The 17,140-nt window shown below is 44.2% G+C and overlaps 1 protein-coding gene across 2 annotated transcripts in view; it reads right to left on the reverse strand.

Annotated features, from left to right (window-relative positions):
* TULP4 (TUB like protein 4) overlaps positions 1–17,140 on the reverse strand; it is a 245,770-nt gene that overhangs the window by 63,780 nt on the left and 164,850 nt on the right. For both annotated transcript variants that reach the window (XM_024122434.3, XM_055087417.1), the window contains exons 3-4: positions 11,859–11,987; positions 3,549–3,710 (exon numbers count right to left, since the gene is read on the reverse strand). In XM_024122434.3, the coding sequence (XP_023978202.1) occupies positions 3,549–3,710; positions 11,859–11,987 (291 nt within the window). The remainder of the gene's footprint in view (positions 1–3,548; positions 3,711–11,858; positions 11,988–17,140) is intronic.

The raw sequence follows: 17,140 nt of genomic DNA on the forward strand, positions 1-17,140 counted from the left end.
CCAAGCCTGGACGTGCGGCCTGGGGCCGAAGGGGCTGAGCAGCGGGGCAGCAGCCAGGGAAGCTGCGGGCTGCCTGGAGGACAGCCTGCACCCGCGGCAGGAGCCCAGAGAGAAGACGCTCCAAGACTCCGGGGGCCCAGGGGGCAGGCAACCGGAGGAGAAAGTGTGGGGAAGTGGCAAGAAAGGCCAGCAGGCCAGGACTGGGTTTAGTGGGAAGGACCACTGGCTCGGGGAGGGAGGCTGCAAACGCCGGGACTGAATGAGTCCTGTTTGATCAGGGGCTGCACTGACTGTGTGCAAACAGGAGTCGCTAACGTGCCTCTCACGTGCACATGGCTTTGACGCCCGAGATCCCTTAAAACGAATCCAAACACGGCTGGCGCACCCAGACCATGCACGTGCCTCTCGTGGGAGCTGTGACAGAGAAGCGGCAACTGGGACAAGAATGGGACAAGGCCAGCAGCCTGAGAAGTCCTCTGCAGAACCCCTGGTCCCCACCGCAGAGGGATGTTTCTGGGAGCCGCCTTCCCGGAGTTCTCCCAGGAAGGGCGGAAAGCAAAGGAGGGAGAGTTTTCTTCTTGTGCTCAGAATTTTAACCACAAAATCCTTCTTCATCTAACCTAAATTCGTCAGATGTTAGTTTGAGGCTTTTTCCTCTGTCCTGCTCCTGCGGACACGGATCCACCAGCTGCTCACTCTCCTCCTGGGACAGCAGTGCTAACTCCTAGACACATGCTGGATCACGTGCCAGCATCTCTACCTTTCTCAACGGAAATGCGTCTCAAGTTCTCCACAGCCAGCTGAAAGGCTCTGACAGTGAACTGATACTCAGCTAAGACTCAAAGCGAGCTGGATGCATATTTGTAAATGTTCATGTCTGAAGAGGCACAGTGTTCACCCAGACCCCCCAGAAAAAATGAGGAAAATATATGACAAACAGGAAAATGTCTAGATTTCAAACTCACTGCTTGTAAAAACGTACTGCTTACATTTTGAAGAGTTAACAGGAAGCAGCCTAAAATCCCATTACAATCAGAACTGTCTCAAGATGTGAGGAGGCGTCCTGGAGGCTGTTTTTCTCTACATCAAGGGCAGAAGGTTCTCCAGGAGAAGAGAAGAGATGTGGCTGGCTTCTTGCAGCCCACACCTGAGACTGTCCCAATGTCAGAGCTCAGGGCATTAACTACATTACAAACATCATACTGTCTTCACACTCTTTTCTCATCAATAATTTTCAAACTAAGCAAAAGGTACGGAAGAATGACAGAGACGGAGGGAGGAATGTCTCAGTTCAAACACGACCCACAGAGTGTCCCACACACCTCTTCCCTGTGTTAAATTCCTCCAAGGTCTGTAATCTTTTTTTTTAAAGGCAATGGAGCACTTTCCTCAAATGAAATCCCACCTGCTGGCCCTCAATACAGAACTATAAAAACAGCCATCCAGACAGAGGTGTGGGCCAGGAGTCCAACCATCTGCAAAGCTGCTTTGGGGTCCTGCCGACAGGCCTAGGGAACCCAGTCGAAGCTGCAGCCCACCTCGCTTCCGTTCCCCACTCGACACCATGCTGTCTGCCACCTGGGCAACCATGTTGGACGCAGCACAAGGTGCTTGTGGGCCTGCCTCCTCCCGTGGCCCAAGGCCCTCAAAGGCAGGTACTGCATCTCACACACCGTGTCCCCAGCCTCTCTGGGTCCCATGCCTGTCACACTCCAGGTGTGCAGTCAGTCTGCTGGGGACACTGGCCAGCACAGCTCAGGGGGGACCGTGACATGAGCCTCACGGTTCCATCACTCCGGGTGAGGGAAGAATGTGAAGCCGAGACCTCCTCTGACACATTCTTAACTGCTTTCGCATCTGTTCCCTCATCTGATCGTTACAAAAGCCCTGGGAATTAGGCAGGAAATAATTCACACCCCATGTCACAGAGGAGGAAACTGAAGCAGGGAGAGGTTAAGTGTGTGTGCAAGGTCACTCACTGGGCCACGGCACGCATCTCTGAGCAGACTGCAGGGGCAGTGAAATCCTACAAAAGTAAAATGCTGTAATAAATAAATCCAAGTGCTTCACACAGAAACACACATGTGCTATTGGATACTAAGATGCCTTTGGGGGATGGGGAGGGAAGAAACTCAAGAGTTGAGACCACTACCTCTTTGTAATTCTCATAATACTAATTTTGAGAAGAGAAAAAAATATTGAGCATTTTTACTTGAAAAAAAATGGAAACATGAAATATATAGTGACAAGAAGTAAGCAATTCATTAAAAAAAAGAAAAATAAAAAAGGTTCCCCCAAAAGTTATGGTTTCATATTTTACTGTTCGATTTTACCAAAATTAAACTGAAATCTCGAGTATAAAATGTTCTGGCATTTTATGGATTCTCCTGTACTTGGAAAACACAAGTTTTACATTTACAAAGGTTTTAACTAGTCAACCCTTATATTAAAAAATGAATTATCAATATATAGTTTTAGTAGGTTATTACACATCATTTTATCATGAACGTAAAATAGGCGCCTTAAAGAAAAACCTGAAATTAGGTTTTAAAAATGACCCAGAGGCTCACCATAAAATAACCACCTACATGCGGCATTTTGATTAATTTCCTTCCAGTCCTTTTGACAACGTGGGTAGTGTCCTTCGGTTGTTTTATGATGTGGTAATCACACCACATACACCATTTCGTATCCTGGTTTTTCCCCTTAACATTATATCATAAGAGCTCTCTCAGATTATTACGTCATCTTTATAACCACGATCTCTAATTTATTGAACTACTTACTGTATGATCCTTTAAGTGGTTATACCACAGTCTACTTAACCAGTCTTCTATTTTCGTACTAGTAGGCTGTTGCCAAATTTTTACTATCATAAATAATGCTTTAACGACAACTTTTATTTTCTTCCCATTTTGTCTCTTTTAGATAAATTCCTAAAGCATATTACCAGGTCAAAGCAGATGATAATTTTTAAGACTTGCTTTAAAAACTGTATCAAATCTTTGCCACCCCAAAGATCGAATGCATAGTATTATCAGCAATGAATGAAAATACTTATTTGATTAAACCGTTACAAATGATCAATAAAATCATCGGTATCATTTTCTTTGTTAATAAGTGAAAATATACCCTCTCACTGGGCTATTTCGCATTTTTTCCCTGAGAGTACATACTTTCCCACCATGATTACTGACCAGTTGAACTTCTTTTGTGAACGATTTATGTCCATTATCCATTTATCAATTGGTTATTTATGTAGATTTTAAAGTAAATTTGTATGAGTATTTTCTATAATTAAACTGTTAACTCAGTATTTACAGTATTGGTGGGGAATGTCATTGCCCCAATCTATTAACACATGAAATTTTGGTGTTAATTTTTACCTGGACAAGCTCAGTGTTCTTTCCCTTTGTCACTCTTTACCAGCCTTTGAGCCAGCTCTCCCCCACCCCACCCCACCCCCGCCCCACCGCGTTAGTACGTAACGCTTTTCCCCCTCAGCTCACGTAGTTTTAACATGACACATCACATTCATGAGGCGTTACCTGTTGGTCATCGGGCGTCCATATGCCACATGTGATTTGACTTTCCAAGTTGATCTCAGATGACCAGTGTCTTTGTCCACTGACAGAACCAACCAGGACAAACCCATCTCGATACGAAATAAGTGCTTGAGTCCCATCGTGGCTCCACGTGAAATCACTCACCTTTGGGACACACAGATAAAAGGAGTCAACTGGTAATCTGAAAGGGAAAGCACTTTTATCAAAGACTAGACGTAGTCATTACCTTAGCCTTTGGCTAAGATCGAGATGGCCTTAAAGAGACAATACAATATGTTGTTGCATGTATTTTAACAATAACACATAAAACACATTATTTGAAAAGCATATGCCAGCATGGAGGTGCTAAGTGCTTCACACATGGTAATTCACTAAGCCCATGGTAATACCTCCCACAGCAGAGAGAAGTAACTTCTCCTCGGTCTCACAGAGCTGGCGAGGGGCAGAGCCAAGAATGGGCAAGGGTTGTGCGGCTCCAGCATCCTTGCTTTTAGACACTGGTCTACGTCCTGCCCCTTATAGTACCAGATTCTCCATCAGTGTCTCGTGGTCACTTATCAAGATAGTAAAGCTCTCAGTTTCTGATTATATACGTTTCTCAGTCTTGCTAACAACATTCCCGCAATCAAAATGAGAAATAATCTCTAACCGGAACACATTACTTATACTTGGGTGTTGAGTTCTATCAAATGCATTTATTGCATTTATTCAAAGGACCGCATGTTTTTCCTCTTTTAATCTATTACTGCAGCAAATTACTTCCATGGATTTCCCAGTTTTATGCCATCCCTACATACCGAGAAGAAGCCCAACTTTGAGGTAAAGTATTGTCCTTTACGCATACATTTGAAGTTGATTATGTGTTTGGGATTTCCACATCTGTATTCACGAGTGAGGCAAACTTGTGATTTCATTTTTTATAACGTCTTCGTTTGAATTTATCAGGGTTAATGCTGACCTCTCAGAATGAGTTAGAGGGTAGTCCCTTTTCTTCCATGGCCAGGAAGAATTTGTATAAACTGGGCCGACCTGTTGCTTCAAAGTTTGGTGGAACATGCCTGTAAAACCATCTGGCTTTGCACTTTTTTGGGGGATGATTTTTAATCATTGCTTCAATTTATTTAAGAGTGTTAGCAGCAGTCAAGCTTCTCTTTTTATTTCTTCTTGAGTCAGTTCTATTAAAATATTTTTTTAGGAATTTGTCCAGTTCATGTAAGTTTTCAAAACTGTTGGCAAGTAGCTGTTAATAGTACTTATTATCCTTTTAAATATCACCTTTAGTGAGCTATAATTTACGTGCAATAAATAACGTTCCCCTTGGCAGTCAATTCCCTGCCCTACACCCTTGGTCTGAGGCAACCAGTGACCTCACTTCTGTAACTAGCTGCTTATTCTAGGAATTTCGCATGAATAGAACCACACAGTACGTGCACTTTTGTTTATGACTGCTTCTACTCAGCATAATAATTTTGGGAGTATTCTGATTTCTTGTGTGCATCAGTAGTTCATTCCTTTTTATAGATAAGTAATATTCCATGGCATAAATATACCACAATTTATTCATCTCCCCAAAGGGCTGGGCATTTGGGTTGTTTCCGGTATTGGCTTATTACAAAACCGCTATGAGTATTCGCGTGCAAGACTTTCTGTAGGCACGTGGTCTCATTTTTCTTGAGTAAATACCGAGGAATGGAATTAACTGCTGGGTCACATGCTAAGTGTATGTTTAAATGCATAAGAAATTGCCAAGCTTTGCCAAAGTGGCTAAACCATTTCACATTCCCATCAGCAATATATGTGAGTAGGTCCACACCTCACCAGCACTCGGTGTTGCCAGTCTTTTTTATTTTAGCTATTCTAGTAGGTGTGTAGTGGTAGGACACTGTGCTGTTCATTTGCATTTCCCCAATGACTAATATGCTGAGCATCATTTCATGTGCTCATTGATCATACGCACATCATCTTTTGGAACCTTTCTAGTCGCATCCCTTGCCATATATATCTGTCTGTATATCCGTTCACGTTCACCTGTTCATTATATACGTAAATACACACACACACGTACACATATGTATACAGATATATAGAAGTTTTCGACCTTATTGTGTTGTAAAAATTCTAGATACTATCCTTTATCAGATTATGTGCTGCAAATAGTTTCTCCCATTCTGTAACTTGCCTTTTCATTTTCTTAAGGATATCTTTCAAAAAGTAAGTTTTAAATTTTGATGAAGTCCAATATCAAGTTCTTTCTCTTACATTTCATGCTTTTTGTATCCAATCCAAGAAATCTTTACCTAACCCAAGGCGGCAAACCCAAACTTTCCAGAAGAAGTGTACAGCTTTTACATTTATGTCTATGATTCATTTAATTTTTGCACAGGGTGTATGGTAAGAATCAAGGTTCTACTTTTTAAATTTTAAATGCAGATATTCAGGTGCTTCTGCACCATTTTTCAAAAAGACTATTCCTTGGATGTCAAACAGACTTATCGTGGTGATCATTTCCCAGTAGATACAAATTTTGTTGTACACCTGAAACCAGTATGTTATATGTCAATTATACCTCAATTTAAAAAAAAAAAAAGGATGATTCTTCCCCCACTGAATTACCTAGGCATCTTTTATTTACCTTTGACTACCTTGTAATCTCTACCTTATCTACAGTTATGCTCAACTTTTCATTCATAAAATTATTTTAGGTTTTATCTTTCTTCTCTTACTCAAGGCTTGCCAGCAGTTTGTCTACTTCGTAAATTTTTTTCCAAAGAACAAATTTTTGAATTTGTTGATCTCCTCTACTGTATCATTTTTTTGCTATTGCATTAATTTCTACTTTTATTTAAATTATATTTTCTTTCTCCTTTTACTGGATTTACTCTGTTGTTCATTTGATCAGAGTTTTATTCCTTTCTAATATACATAAATTAAGGATATATATTCTCTTTTTAAAAAAAGTTAACTAGTTTATTTATTTATCTTTGGCTGCGTGGGGTCTTCGTTGCTGCGCACGGGCTTTCTCTGGTGGCAGCGAGCGGGGGCTACTCTTCGTTGCGGTGCGCGGGCTTCTCACTGCAGTGGCTTCTCTTGTTGCAGAGCACGGGCTCTAGGCGTGTGGACTCAGTAGTTGTGGCTCGCGGGCTGTAGAGCTCAGGCTCAGCAGTTGTGGCGCACAGGCTTAGTTGCTCTGCGGCATGTGGGATCTTCCCGGAGCAGGGCTCGACCCCGTGTCCCCTGCACTGGCAGGCGGATTCTTAACCACTGCGCCACCAGGGAAGACCCTAGGATATATATTTTCTTTTATCACCACTTTAATCCTATCTCACAAGTTTTGATATGTAGAGATTCCATTATCATTCAGAGCTCAGATTTTAAAAATGTCCATTAAATTTGTTCTTTAACCCATGAACTATTTAACAATGCATTAAAAAATGACCAAATATCCAGCAATTTCTTTTCTTTTCTTTTTTTTCTGGCCACGCTGCATGGCTTGTGGGATCTTAGTACCCTGACCAGGGACTGAACCTGGGCCCCGGCAGTGAAAGGGCCGAGTCCTAACCACTGGACCGCCAGGGAATTCCCACCAATTTCTTAAATTTATGTTTTTGTTATTAACTTCTAACCCATTCAGAAATCATGGTCCATAATCATGAGAGCTACCAATGGAAATTTGTTTAGGTTTTATGAATGCCCTAAAACACAGGTTGGCAAACTATGGCCAGTGGGCCAAATCTATTTGCCACCTATTTTTGTACAGTCCACAAACTATGGTTTTAAATGGTTAGGAAAAAATTTCGAGAAGAATGATACTTTGTTGTAGGTGAAATTATATAAAATTAAAATTTTAGCATCCATAAATAAACTTTTTAACTTCATCAACAAAAAGTTTTCTGGTTTTCTTGGCTTTCTTGCTAGTACTTACGTAATATCCTCAATTTTGACTCCTAGTCCACAAAGCCTAAAATAGGTACTATCTTGCCCCTTCACAGAAAAAGTCTGCGAAACCTCAGAACATGATCAATTTTTGTAAACATTCTGTGTGTGTCTGAGAAAAATGTATGTTCTCTACTTGGTGGATTCAGTAACTACAAGTGTCCATTAGGTCAAGCTTGTTAACTGTGTTGCTCAGATCTTCTATATCTTTGCTGATTTTTGTTGTTGTTGAAACTTCTCGGTGTATCAATGAATTTATCAGTTTTTACTTTCAGTTCTGTCAATTTCCTTCATATATTTTGATGCTATTATTAATAAGTGCATACATATTTAAAATATCATCTTGGTAAACTACAGCTTTTATCATTATGTGGTAGCACTCTATAAACGAAACATTACTTTCTATCTTTAAGTCTATTTTATCCGAAAGTAACAGTTGCTACTCCAGCTTTCTTTTTTCCTGGATATTTGCTCAATACATCTTTTTCACCTTTTTACTTTAAACTTGTATATGTCCTTAAGTTTTAGGTGTGGCTCCTAATAACATATAGCTATGTTTTTAAAAACGTAATCTGTCAAGCATCATCTTGATTGGTGAAGTCAGTCCGTTTACATTTATTCTAATTATTGTTATATTTGGTCCTGTTTCTATCGCCTTAATTTACTTTTTCAGTTTGTACTACCTTTTAAGTCTTTTCTAACTTAAAAAAATTGATTATCTATCATCTTCACTGTTGCTTATACTTGGAAATTTTCACCTTCATTGAAATTTGTAACGTTACTGGACTTTTCACACTTCAGGTAGTAATAAAACAAACGAACAAACACCAAAAGGACATGAACTTCTTGCTGTTTTCCCAGCAGGGGTTATAGGTTATCAGTGGTCAGCACGTCCCCCTCATGACAATGGCATGGGTGTGTGAGACAGCTCCTCGACAGCTGGTCTGAAGGTACTGGAAAAAGCTGTTTGTTTTTCAACTCGGAATCTTGGTTTCTCTGACCTTACGTTTCAACCAGTTACATTATCTAGTTTTTCTTAAGAACTTAAAAGTTTTTTTTTTTTTTTTTTACAGACAACACATTAATTCTGCAATAAAGTGTAAAAGTCCTTTCATTTTGCAAAGATAATGCTACTTATTTACATGGGTTTTAACTCCTTTATCTTTGTGCTAAAGGAAAAACATCTTACTGGAGTGCGAAAGCGTATAGCCAGCGACAAGACGCTTCTCCAAGGCACCACCCATCTTACAGTCACAAAAAATAACAGGATGTTTACATGATCTAATTGCGTTTATTAAATTAGGTTAGCATAAAGTGATAAGACTATACCAAAATTGGAAAAACAAAACCAGGGGAACTGAGTCCCTAGTGCTGTTAAGGAAATAAGCAGAAAGCCCTCTGCTGTGTTCTATCCGATGCGGGTGGCCGTGGCACTCCTGCCCCACAGTCAGGGCTCTCTCGACACACTGACCAAAGCTGAGGAGCAGCCTGGATGGCCTGCCGCCCAAGACAGCCTTTCCTCAGACGGTCTGAGGCCTGTGCCTGGCACAGCTGGCCTGTGACCAATGCTATGAAATAATGCAGGCACTGTTCCAGACTCATTTTTGAAATAAAGGACTCATAATCATCTCCTGAAAAAAAGAGTGTTAAAGCTTCACTTGGCTTCTGCCAAATGTTTGATTACTTCATGACAATGAAAGGCACGCTATATAACAAAGATCACCTGTCACCTCTTCTAAAGTGTTATCCCTTCAAGGATGCTCCTCCTCCAGGCACAGAACTGTCCCTCCTGTCCCCAGACACCGCTCCCAGTGCACGGACCCTCCGCTCCCTCCACCAGTGCGTGACGCTTCTCATACAAGACGCGACTCCAACACAATTAAAAGCAGCCAAATCTCCCCCAAATGCAAGTGCTTAACGATAACAATTGCTCAATGGATTCTGAGGTCTGTAGAATCAGAGTGGCAAACAGCAAAGCTATATGGAGATCTGGATCAGATCACAAGACACAGTGATTACTCTGGTCGAACCTGAAAGGAACAGGCTTTTGGGAGATTCTAGGTGCTTCCAGATGTCCTATGGTCCATGTAAGCTCATTCACTTTCAGGTCTGAATTCATCCGTTCTTGTTTCTAACAAGCTTTTTTTTGCGCCAAACTCTCAATGAAAAGAAAGGCTGAGGGTATATGGCGGTGGCGGAGGCCACACGGCTCTGACGTGGAGGTGACAGGTGTCTCCTTACTCAGAGAAGCTGCCGTCAGCAGGAGACAGTGTGGCAGCACCACCAGGCTTGCGGGGGCCGGACTCGCCAATGGCAGTGAAGCCTGAGCTCTCTGGATGTACTATGAGTATATGCATTTCTGCTAAAGAGAAAACAGTTTATCGTCTGGGAACAAGACAGAGTTTTGGACTCAAACCCGGGTTCAAATTCTGGCTTTACAAACCATGAACTAACTTCCCTGGGTGAGTTACTCAACCTCCCTGAGCTGGGTTTTCTCTTCCATTAACTGAGAGTAACAACATCTTCCCAACAGGGTTCCTGCGGAGGTGACGGATGACACCTGGAAAAGGCCAGCGCTGAGTGCCATTCTGCGAGAGTAACACTCTGTAAGACCTCTTGTCGGCCAAGGTCTGAAGACATGTCTCACGTGATCACTGGGCCTTTCTAGGGAAAGGCTTCACACTCTGGTGGACGGGAGAACAAGGACACTTTAAAGACCCTCATGGGCAAGTTCAGAAGAGCCTCCACTTCACGGGAAGCTGTGAAGAGCTGCTGCCTCAAGGCCTAAAGCTGGTCTTTGGTGGCGACGACTTAAGGGCAGGTGCGCCCTGTGGTCGGCGGCTACGGGTGCTGGCACCTCGCAAGTGCTTCAGGCACCATCACCACTTGTGGGGACAACCATCACGTGCAGACAGTGTCACAGCATTTTCCACATTTAATCTGTTTTTTGGGGGGGCCGTGCCACGCAGCTTGCAGGATCTCAGTTCCCTGACCAGGGACTGAACCGGAGCCACGGCAGCGAAAGCCTGGAATCCTAACCACTGGGCTACCAGGGAACTCCCTTCCATATGTAATCTTCTGTAATCCTCCCAGTGATCCGTGGAGGCAGGTACCATTAAACTCCCTGTGTACAGATGAGGAAACTGAGGCACAGAAGTAAAGTATCTCCTACTGAAGCGTCATGGACTGAGACGCTGACTCCAGAGCTCATGCTCTGGACCACAGCGCCCACCTTCTAGGCGACATGAACTTCTTATGGGCGTGGAGGTTTCCACATCTGTGGCTCAATTTCAAGGTTAGTTAGTAGTCACAGTGTAGGCGCCACCTCTTCCTTTTTCCACTCACGGCGGAATATAGGAAACCGGTAAGGCCTTACCAGAGTCAGTCAAAATTATTACACCGACCCTACCAAATAAATAAACTCACACAAAAAAGTATGTTCTGTTTGCACCCAGAGGTAGGTTTGCCTTCTGTGATGACATCTTACAAAGTTCCTCAGCCTAACAGTAACTGCTAGTAAGAGCTTCATTCCCTGCAATTTTATGTCACCTCACCGGTCTGCATCTTTCGAAGTTGGAGAGCTCGTAGCTTATTTAAGCAACAGGTGGGAGGAGAGAGGATGAGAATTCATTTCCTTAGGAATGTATAGAAAGGCAGTCACAGGGGAACCACCCCAGAGAGTCAAACAGACTAAGAAACCCCTTGTCAATAAAGGTTCCCCCAGCACTTGGGCCTGTCAAATCCTTGGCACGGGACCCGTGTCCTTAAACACACGAGACAGGAGCTCCACGCAGCCGCCCTCGCGGGGAGGGAGAGCCAGGGCCACACCATCAGCCACAAGAACCCACGAAGTGGTTTTTAAAATAGCACAGCTTGGCAGGGCGTCCCTGGAGCAACTGTTTTCCTCAGAGCGGCGACAAATTGGTACCAGAAAGGGAGAGCTGAGCGATGACAACAGGTGGCCCCGCCAAGTGGAACCTGACCGAAGGGAGTGTTAAAAACTCGGCTCGGGGAGCAGGCTGCGAGACGGTCGTGTGGAGCTCCCCGTGAGAGAACTAGGAAGATGACAACACGGGAAAACACCTTCTACGGGGCAGCAAAGGAGCGCTACGCCAGGAGCGCTTCGCTAAATCGGAATTTAACAGGTAATCACAACACTGAGTGGTGAAAAACGACTTCACAGGTTTAATTAAAGCTTAAGACCTGGCGCGTTCTCACAACAGCCGCAGAGTGGAAGAGAAGGAAGGATGATCCTTCTCTCGCTCCAGCGATGTACTCAGCGGGCAGCACGAGAAGCAGGGTGCCGGTTTCATTCATCTGCCCTCCGCCCTTCCCCGGAGGAGCCTCCTGCCCGCTCACCTGGGCCCCTCGGTCGTTGACCAGCTCCACAGACCACCGCCCTTCGTACTGGATCCACACGAATATCCCGCCGTCCGCGTCGCACGTGGCCAGCTTCTGGTACGGCTCGTTCCACCTCACCAACACGACCTAGGAAACGACCAAGAAGACACTTACTGCAGGGGAGGAGCCCGTAGGCCGCGATCACATCTACGAAGTTATCAGACCCAGAACTAACTAGAACGCACGGACAAAGGCAAGGACCCGGGGAGGATGGGGGCTGGGGAGTCCAGCAGAGAGGACACACGGCAGCGCCTCAGGGGACCAGGCCCACGTGACGTGGCCTCCTGACAAACAGCAGGCACCTGAGCAAACCACGAACCACAGCGCCGCAGCGCCTGTCGCCGTGACCACAGAGCGGGCCCAGAGCCCACCCGTACCCGGCCCTGCCTCCACAGTGCCAGGCTCGCTCGCCTGAGGGCCCTGGGCGGCGGGGAAATGATTTCCTCGAAACCTACTGTGTACCTGAGTCAGGGCACTATTTGCTTGGTACAGATGGAAGAAAGGGTGCGGCCTATTTAATCTCATTTTCTCCCAAAGTGAAATTTTCTGTACCTTTGCCAGGCTACATTATTTCCAAGTAGTTCAGCATCTAAGCATGCCAATTTGGAAAAAATACACAGTTGAAATATCTAAACTGTTCAGGATTTATCACAGAGGAAATACGAAGAAATTATAAGCTTCAAAACGGATGAGTATGAGAACTTAATTTTTAAATTTGAAAAATCCTGAACGTGGACAATCATTTTCATCTTTCTCAACTATCACTGGTTCATGTAAAAGGTGGCCGCTGGTAGGTGGTCTGTGGGATCAGCCCTCACAGAGCCCAGTAAAACCTGTAAGGGCACAGGGCTATGAAGTGGTCCCAGGAGGCACAAAACCAGTGCCGGGCTCCCCACGGGGAACGCTTCCGGAGGTCACCTGGCCCGCCCGCGCTGCTGATCGTTTCCTTCGTTCGGCCCGTACTCATCAGACCCACGCTGCGCGCTGCCGCGTGACCAACACGGGGGTGGAGAAGACGGGGCCTGCCCTCGGCAAGTGCAAAGTCCAGCTGGGAGCCAGAGCAGCCATGGGTACGTGGACACACACCGACGTATGTCAGTCAAATGAGGACTGTCACTAGCCAGCAAGAGCACACCTGCTACTCATAAGATGCGAATCCCGTCTCCTCCCAGGACTTGGTGCCTAATAAGCTAACAACCCTCGTGAATACGTGGCACTGGTGCGTATGGTCTCCAGGTCCCACTTACATTCTACAATACTGGCTGCGAGCAGCTGAGGCCAAGGATCGATCGTCAGGGACCTCCAAAGAGCACAGGTTCCCGCCTCACGTTCATCTTCGTCCAAACCACAGACCAACACAGAAGCCCTGCCCCTTCTCAAAGTAGTACCATGGTCACCAGAGAGCTAGGAGAGGCCCCCCAGCCTTGATCCACCACATTTGGTGGTATCAGCATTTGTTACAAGATGCATACTAAAACCCTCAAATTGTCCAAGAGGAAATTACTACCCACTTAAAATGTAAGGATACTGTAGCTCTTTTTTAAAACTGTGCATCAAGGGCTGAAAGGCTGCAATCTTTTGAGACCTGGCAATTGTCGGCCAAATCTAAGCTAGCCAATGGCCTGCCTGCAAAACGGATGCAAGTTCCACGGATGCGGACACTGCCAGCTGCCGGCAGCCCCATCCAGCTTTTGTCCCTCCGCTGGGACTGCCTGTCACGCTCTGGTCACTGCTCTGCAGGTGCCACGCTCACACCACCTGCTATAACCACAGGTTTACGTGCGCCCTCCTGCCCCTGAGCTGGGCCACCGGAGGCAAAGGGCAGAGGCGTGCTCACCTCCGAACACTGACACACAGGAATGCTGAGCATATCATGCCAAACGGCCACGCGTAAGTTACGACGTTCATTCAGTTCTGCTTTGAAAACTACTTCAAGTAGGTTACTTTCGACTCCCAAAGGCATTTTAACAAGGGCCAATACTGACAGACTGCCTGTTACAAACTGTTAGGTTGTGAGGATAGAAAGTTAGGAAATCTTTGTCCCTGCGGAGTTCAGTTCACTAAACAGACATAATATCCTGCTCTATATGCAAGTACAGAGTTGTGAACATACTCAAAACAGGCGGACAGGAGGGCAACAAATCCAGATTCATTTTTTTAAAGTCTAGCTTTAAAAATTCTGTATTTAAATTACTGGTCTAATTTAAAAAAATAGTAAAACCAACACAATAAAAGTCTTTAAATGCACCGCACTGAATGTGTCATAAAATTTAGAATTTCCAAGTAGCCAATAAAAGCCAACTGCATAAACTTCTTTCGGCCCCAACAACAATCGGCCAGAGCAGTGCCGCCCACAATGTGCTGCAATTTGCTCCCTAAAGACACCTGCATCGCCTAAGCCCACAATCACTAATGCACTTCAGGGTGGCTACAAGAGGGCAGAATATGACAAATAAGAACATTTATTTCCTAAGTTAAACACAGTGAATATTCATCTACTATGACCTTCCTCATAAAATAATATTTGATGACAAGGCGTCACATTTCAGAGAACAGAGGTGAGTCACGTTTTCTATACTTCTGCCTTTTTCCTTTAACAACCGTCGCCACACATGATTGCATATTTAGTTATTATCAGTAACAAAACCTCTCTTCTTCATGAAGACAGCCTGCAAGTCGCAGCATGACACAAACACAAAAGAGCAGAGGCAAAAAAATATTTTAAAGTTATTTCTAACGTTAAAAATTTCTTGGTTTTATGACAACGCAGTAGTAGTTGTTGGAGAAACAAAGAGTTCACAGACCCAGCGTCATCTTTTCGTAATTCTTGATCAGTTGAGATGCAGCGTCAGCAGAAGTGCAGTCCCCATACACACACTTCCTTGCTGTGAGTATAAGAGTATAACCGGTATAACTGAATATAGGCGGGTTGCTCCCCTAAATTAGAGAGAGAAATCTTTCCAGTGAGCCTTGGTTTAAAAATAAAGTTAAACTGCGATGTTGTTTCCCTGGATTACTTTTCTCATTTCCGCTCTTGTCTGCGATTCAAAGCTGCCCGTCTTATCTCCCGGCCGCTTATTTCCTCTTCTGCGAATCCCTCCAGTCTGCTTGGCAATGTCAGGACATACCAGAGTGCTGAGGAATTACCAAGCAGGGGCCAGCTGGGTTCTCAGTTGCCCAGATGACGTGGCAGGGTGCTAAGCAGCTGCCCAGGCATTCTAAGGCAGAGCTTTCCTTCCCTTTTAAAGGAAAATGGGGCTCCTGCTTGCTTTGGGCACCAAAGAACTTCAGCATTTAACATGTTAGCTGAAGTATGTGCTCCTCTACAGACGGAGGCTAAGCCAAGTTTTGACCCAGGTCTTTGACTCTTCCCCCCAAATGCCAGCCTGTCACCCTCTCCAATGTAAAATTTCTATCATTTTATAGCTATTCTTATCAATAAATACTTATTGAGTACAATTAACGGTAGAGAAATCTACACTAAAAATACAGGGCAGGTCTGCTGAAGGCCTATCTGGGCTGTACTCTTAATGCCCTCAATAAGTCACTTCACCTCCTACTTCTAGAACTATTTTTAGGCAGAACAAAACTCTAGTGCCAGTTAATCTAAGGCACCAGTTCATCCAAGAATGTTCATCGTTTGAGGCAGGAACCCTTCAAATGGTGTTGGCAGATATAATTCCTATTTTACAGATACATACAGGGAACCGCCGCAGTGAACAACCAGTATCACCAATGTTCAGAAATATTTCCCTCAACCCTAAAAGGATGTAATTTGGATATATGCTAAATACAAATAGCTCAGGTTATAAACCCCTGTGATTATTACCACTCAGTTCTTCTTATTCTGCAATTTATTAAGCGAAACAGCACTAACTTCACTTGTACAAGAAAAACAAAATGAGTGCCAACTGAATTTTAGATACATTTAGTTGTCTTTTAACACAGAACCAAAAGCACCCTGAAACGGAGGCTGGAAGAAATTCAGTGTGAACAACGGCTTCATGCCCACCAGCATGACGGTCCCGCGAGGTCCAGAGCTCAGCCCCGGCCGCACCGCTCACCAGCTGCATGGCCTCGGGCACCCTGTTGACCCGCTTGGGTCCCCTTTCCTCATCTGCAGCGGGGGTAACAGCTGCAATCCTTCTAGAGCTATTGTGAAAACTATGACGAGAAAGGACCCTAGAGCAGCACCAGCCACACAGCAACGTCCCCCTACCCAATTCTGGTGCACGCATTCGTGCCCTGCACACCATCTCTGGTTCTCACCAGCCTGACGATTTCCTTGCATCTGTATTCCTGAAGCCCGGTACGACGCCAGGCACACAGTAGCACTTCCACAAATCTTTCTAAATTAAAACATTCCTGAAGGACGATTAACCATACTTCTTTAGAACTTTATACTGTTCTCTTTCAACACTAAGATGTTAAAACTAGTCCAAGTGAGATTTGGGGTGGGGTGGGGGGGGCATCAACAGTTGTACTGAGACAAAACTGACATACCATACAACCCATTTAAAAAGTAAAACTCAATGGTTTTTGTATCATTTATAGAGATGTGCAACCGTCACAGTAAATTTTAGAACATCTTCATCAGCCTCCAATACTCCCTTCAGCCCTAGACAATCACTGATCTTTTGTCTGTTCATATTTGCCTATTCTGGACATTGCATATAAATGCAATCATACAACATGTGGCCTTCTGTGCCTGGCTTCTTTCACTCAGCATAATGTTTTCAAGGTTTATCCATGTTGGAGCATGTGCCAGTACTTACTTACTTTTTATATGGTCAAATAATATTCCACTGTAGGGATATACCACATTTTGTTTATCCATTCAGTTGAAAAATATCTGGGTTGTTTCCACCTTTCGGCTATTATGAATAATATTGCTATGAACATTTGTGTATAAGTTTTAATTTTCTTGGGTATATGCCTAGGAGTGGAGTTGCTGAGTCAAGTGATAATTCTACGTTGAGGAACTGCCAGATTGTCTTCCAAAGTGGCTGCTCCAATTTACATTCCCAACAACATGTATGAGGTTCCAGTTTCTTCACATTCTCTCCAACACTTGCTATTATGTCTTTTCGATTATAGTCATCCTAGTGGGTGTGAAGTGGTTTTGATTTGCATTTCCCTGATGGCTAATGGTTTTGAGCATCTTTGCAAGTGCTTACTGGGCATTTGTTTACCTTTTTTGAAGAAATGTCTATTCAGATCCTGTGCCCCTTTTTAATTGG

Source organism: Physeter macrocephalus, chromosome 10, assembly GCF_002837175.3.
Source record: "Physeter macrocephalus isolate SW-GA chromosome 10, ASM283717v5, whole genome shotgun sequence".
NCBI classification, from domain to species: Eukaryota; Metazoa; Chordata; class Mammalia; order Artiodactyla; family Physeteridae; genus Physeter; species Physeter macrocephalus.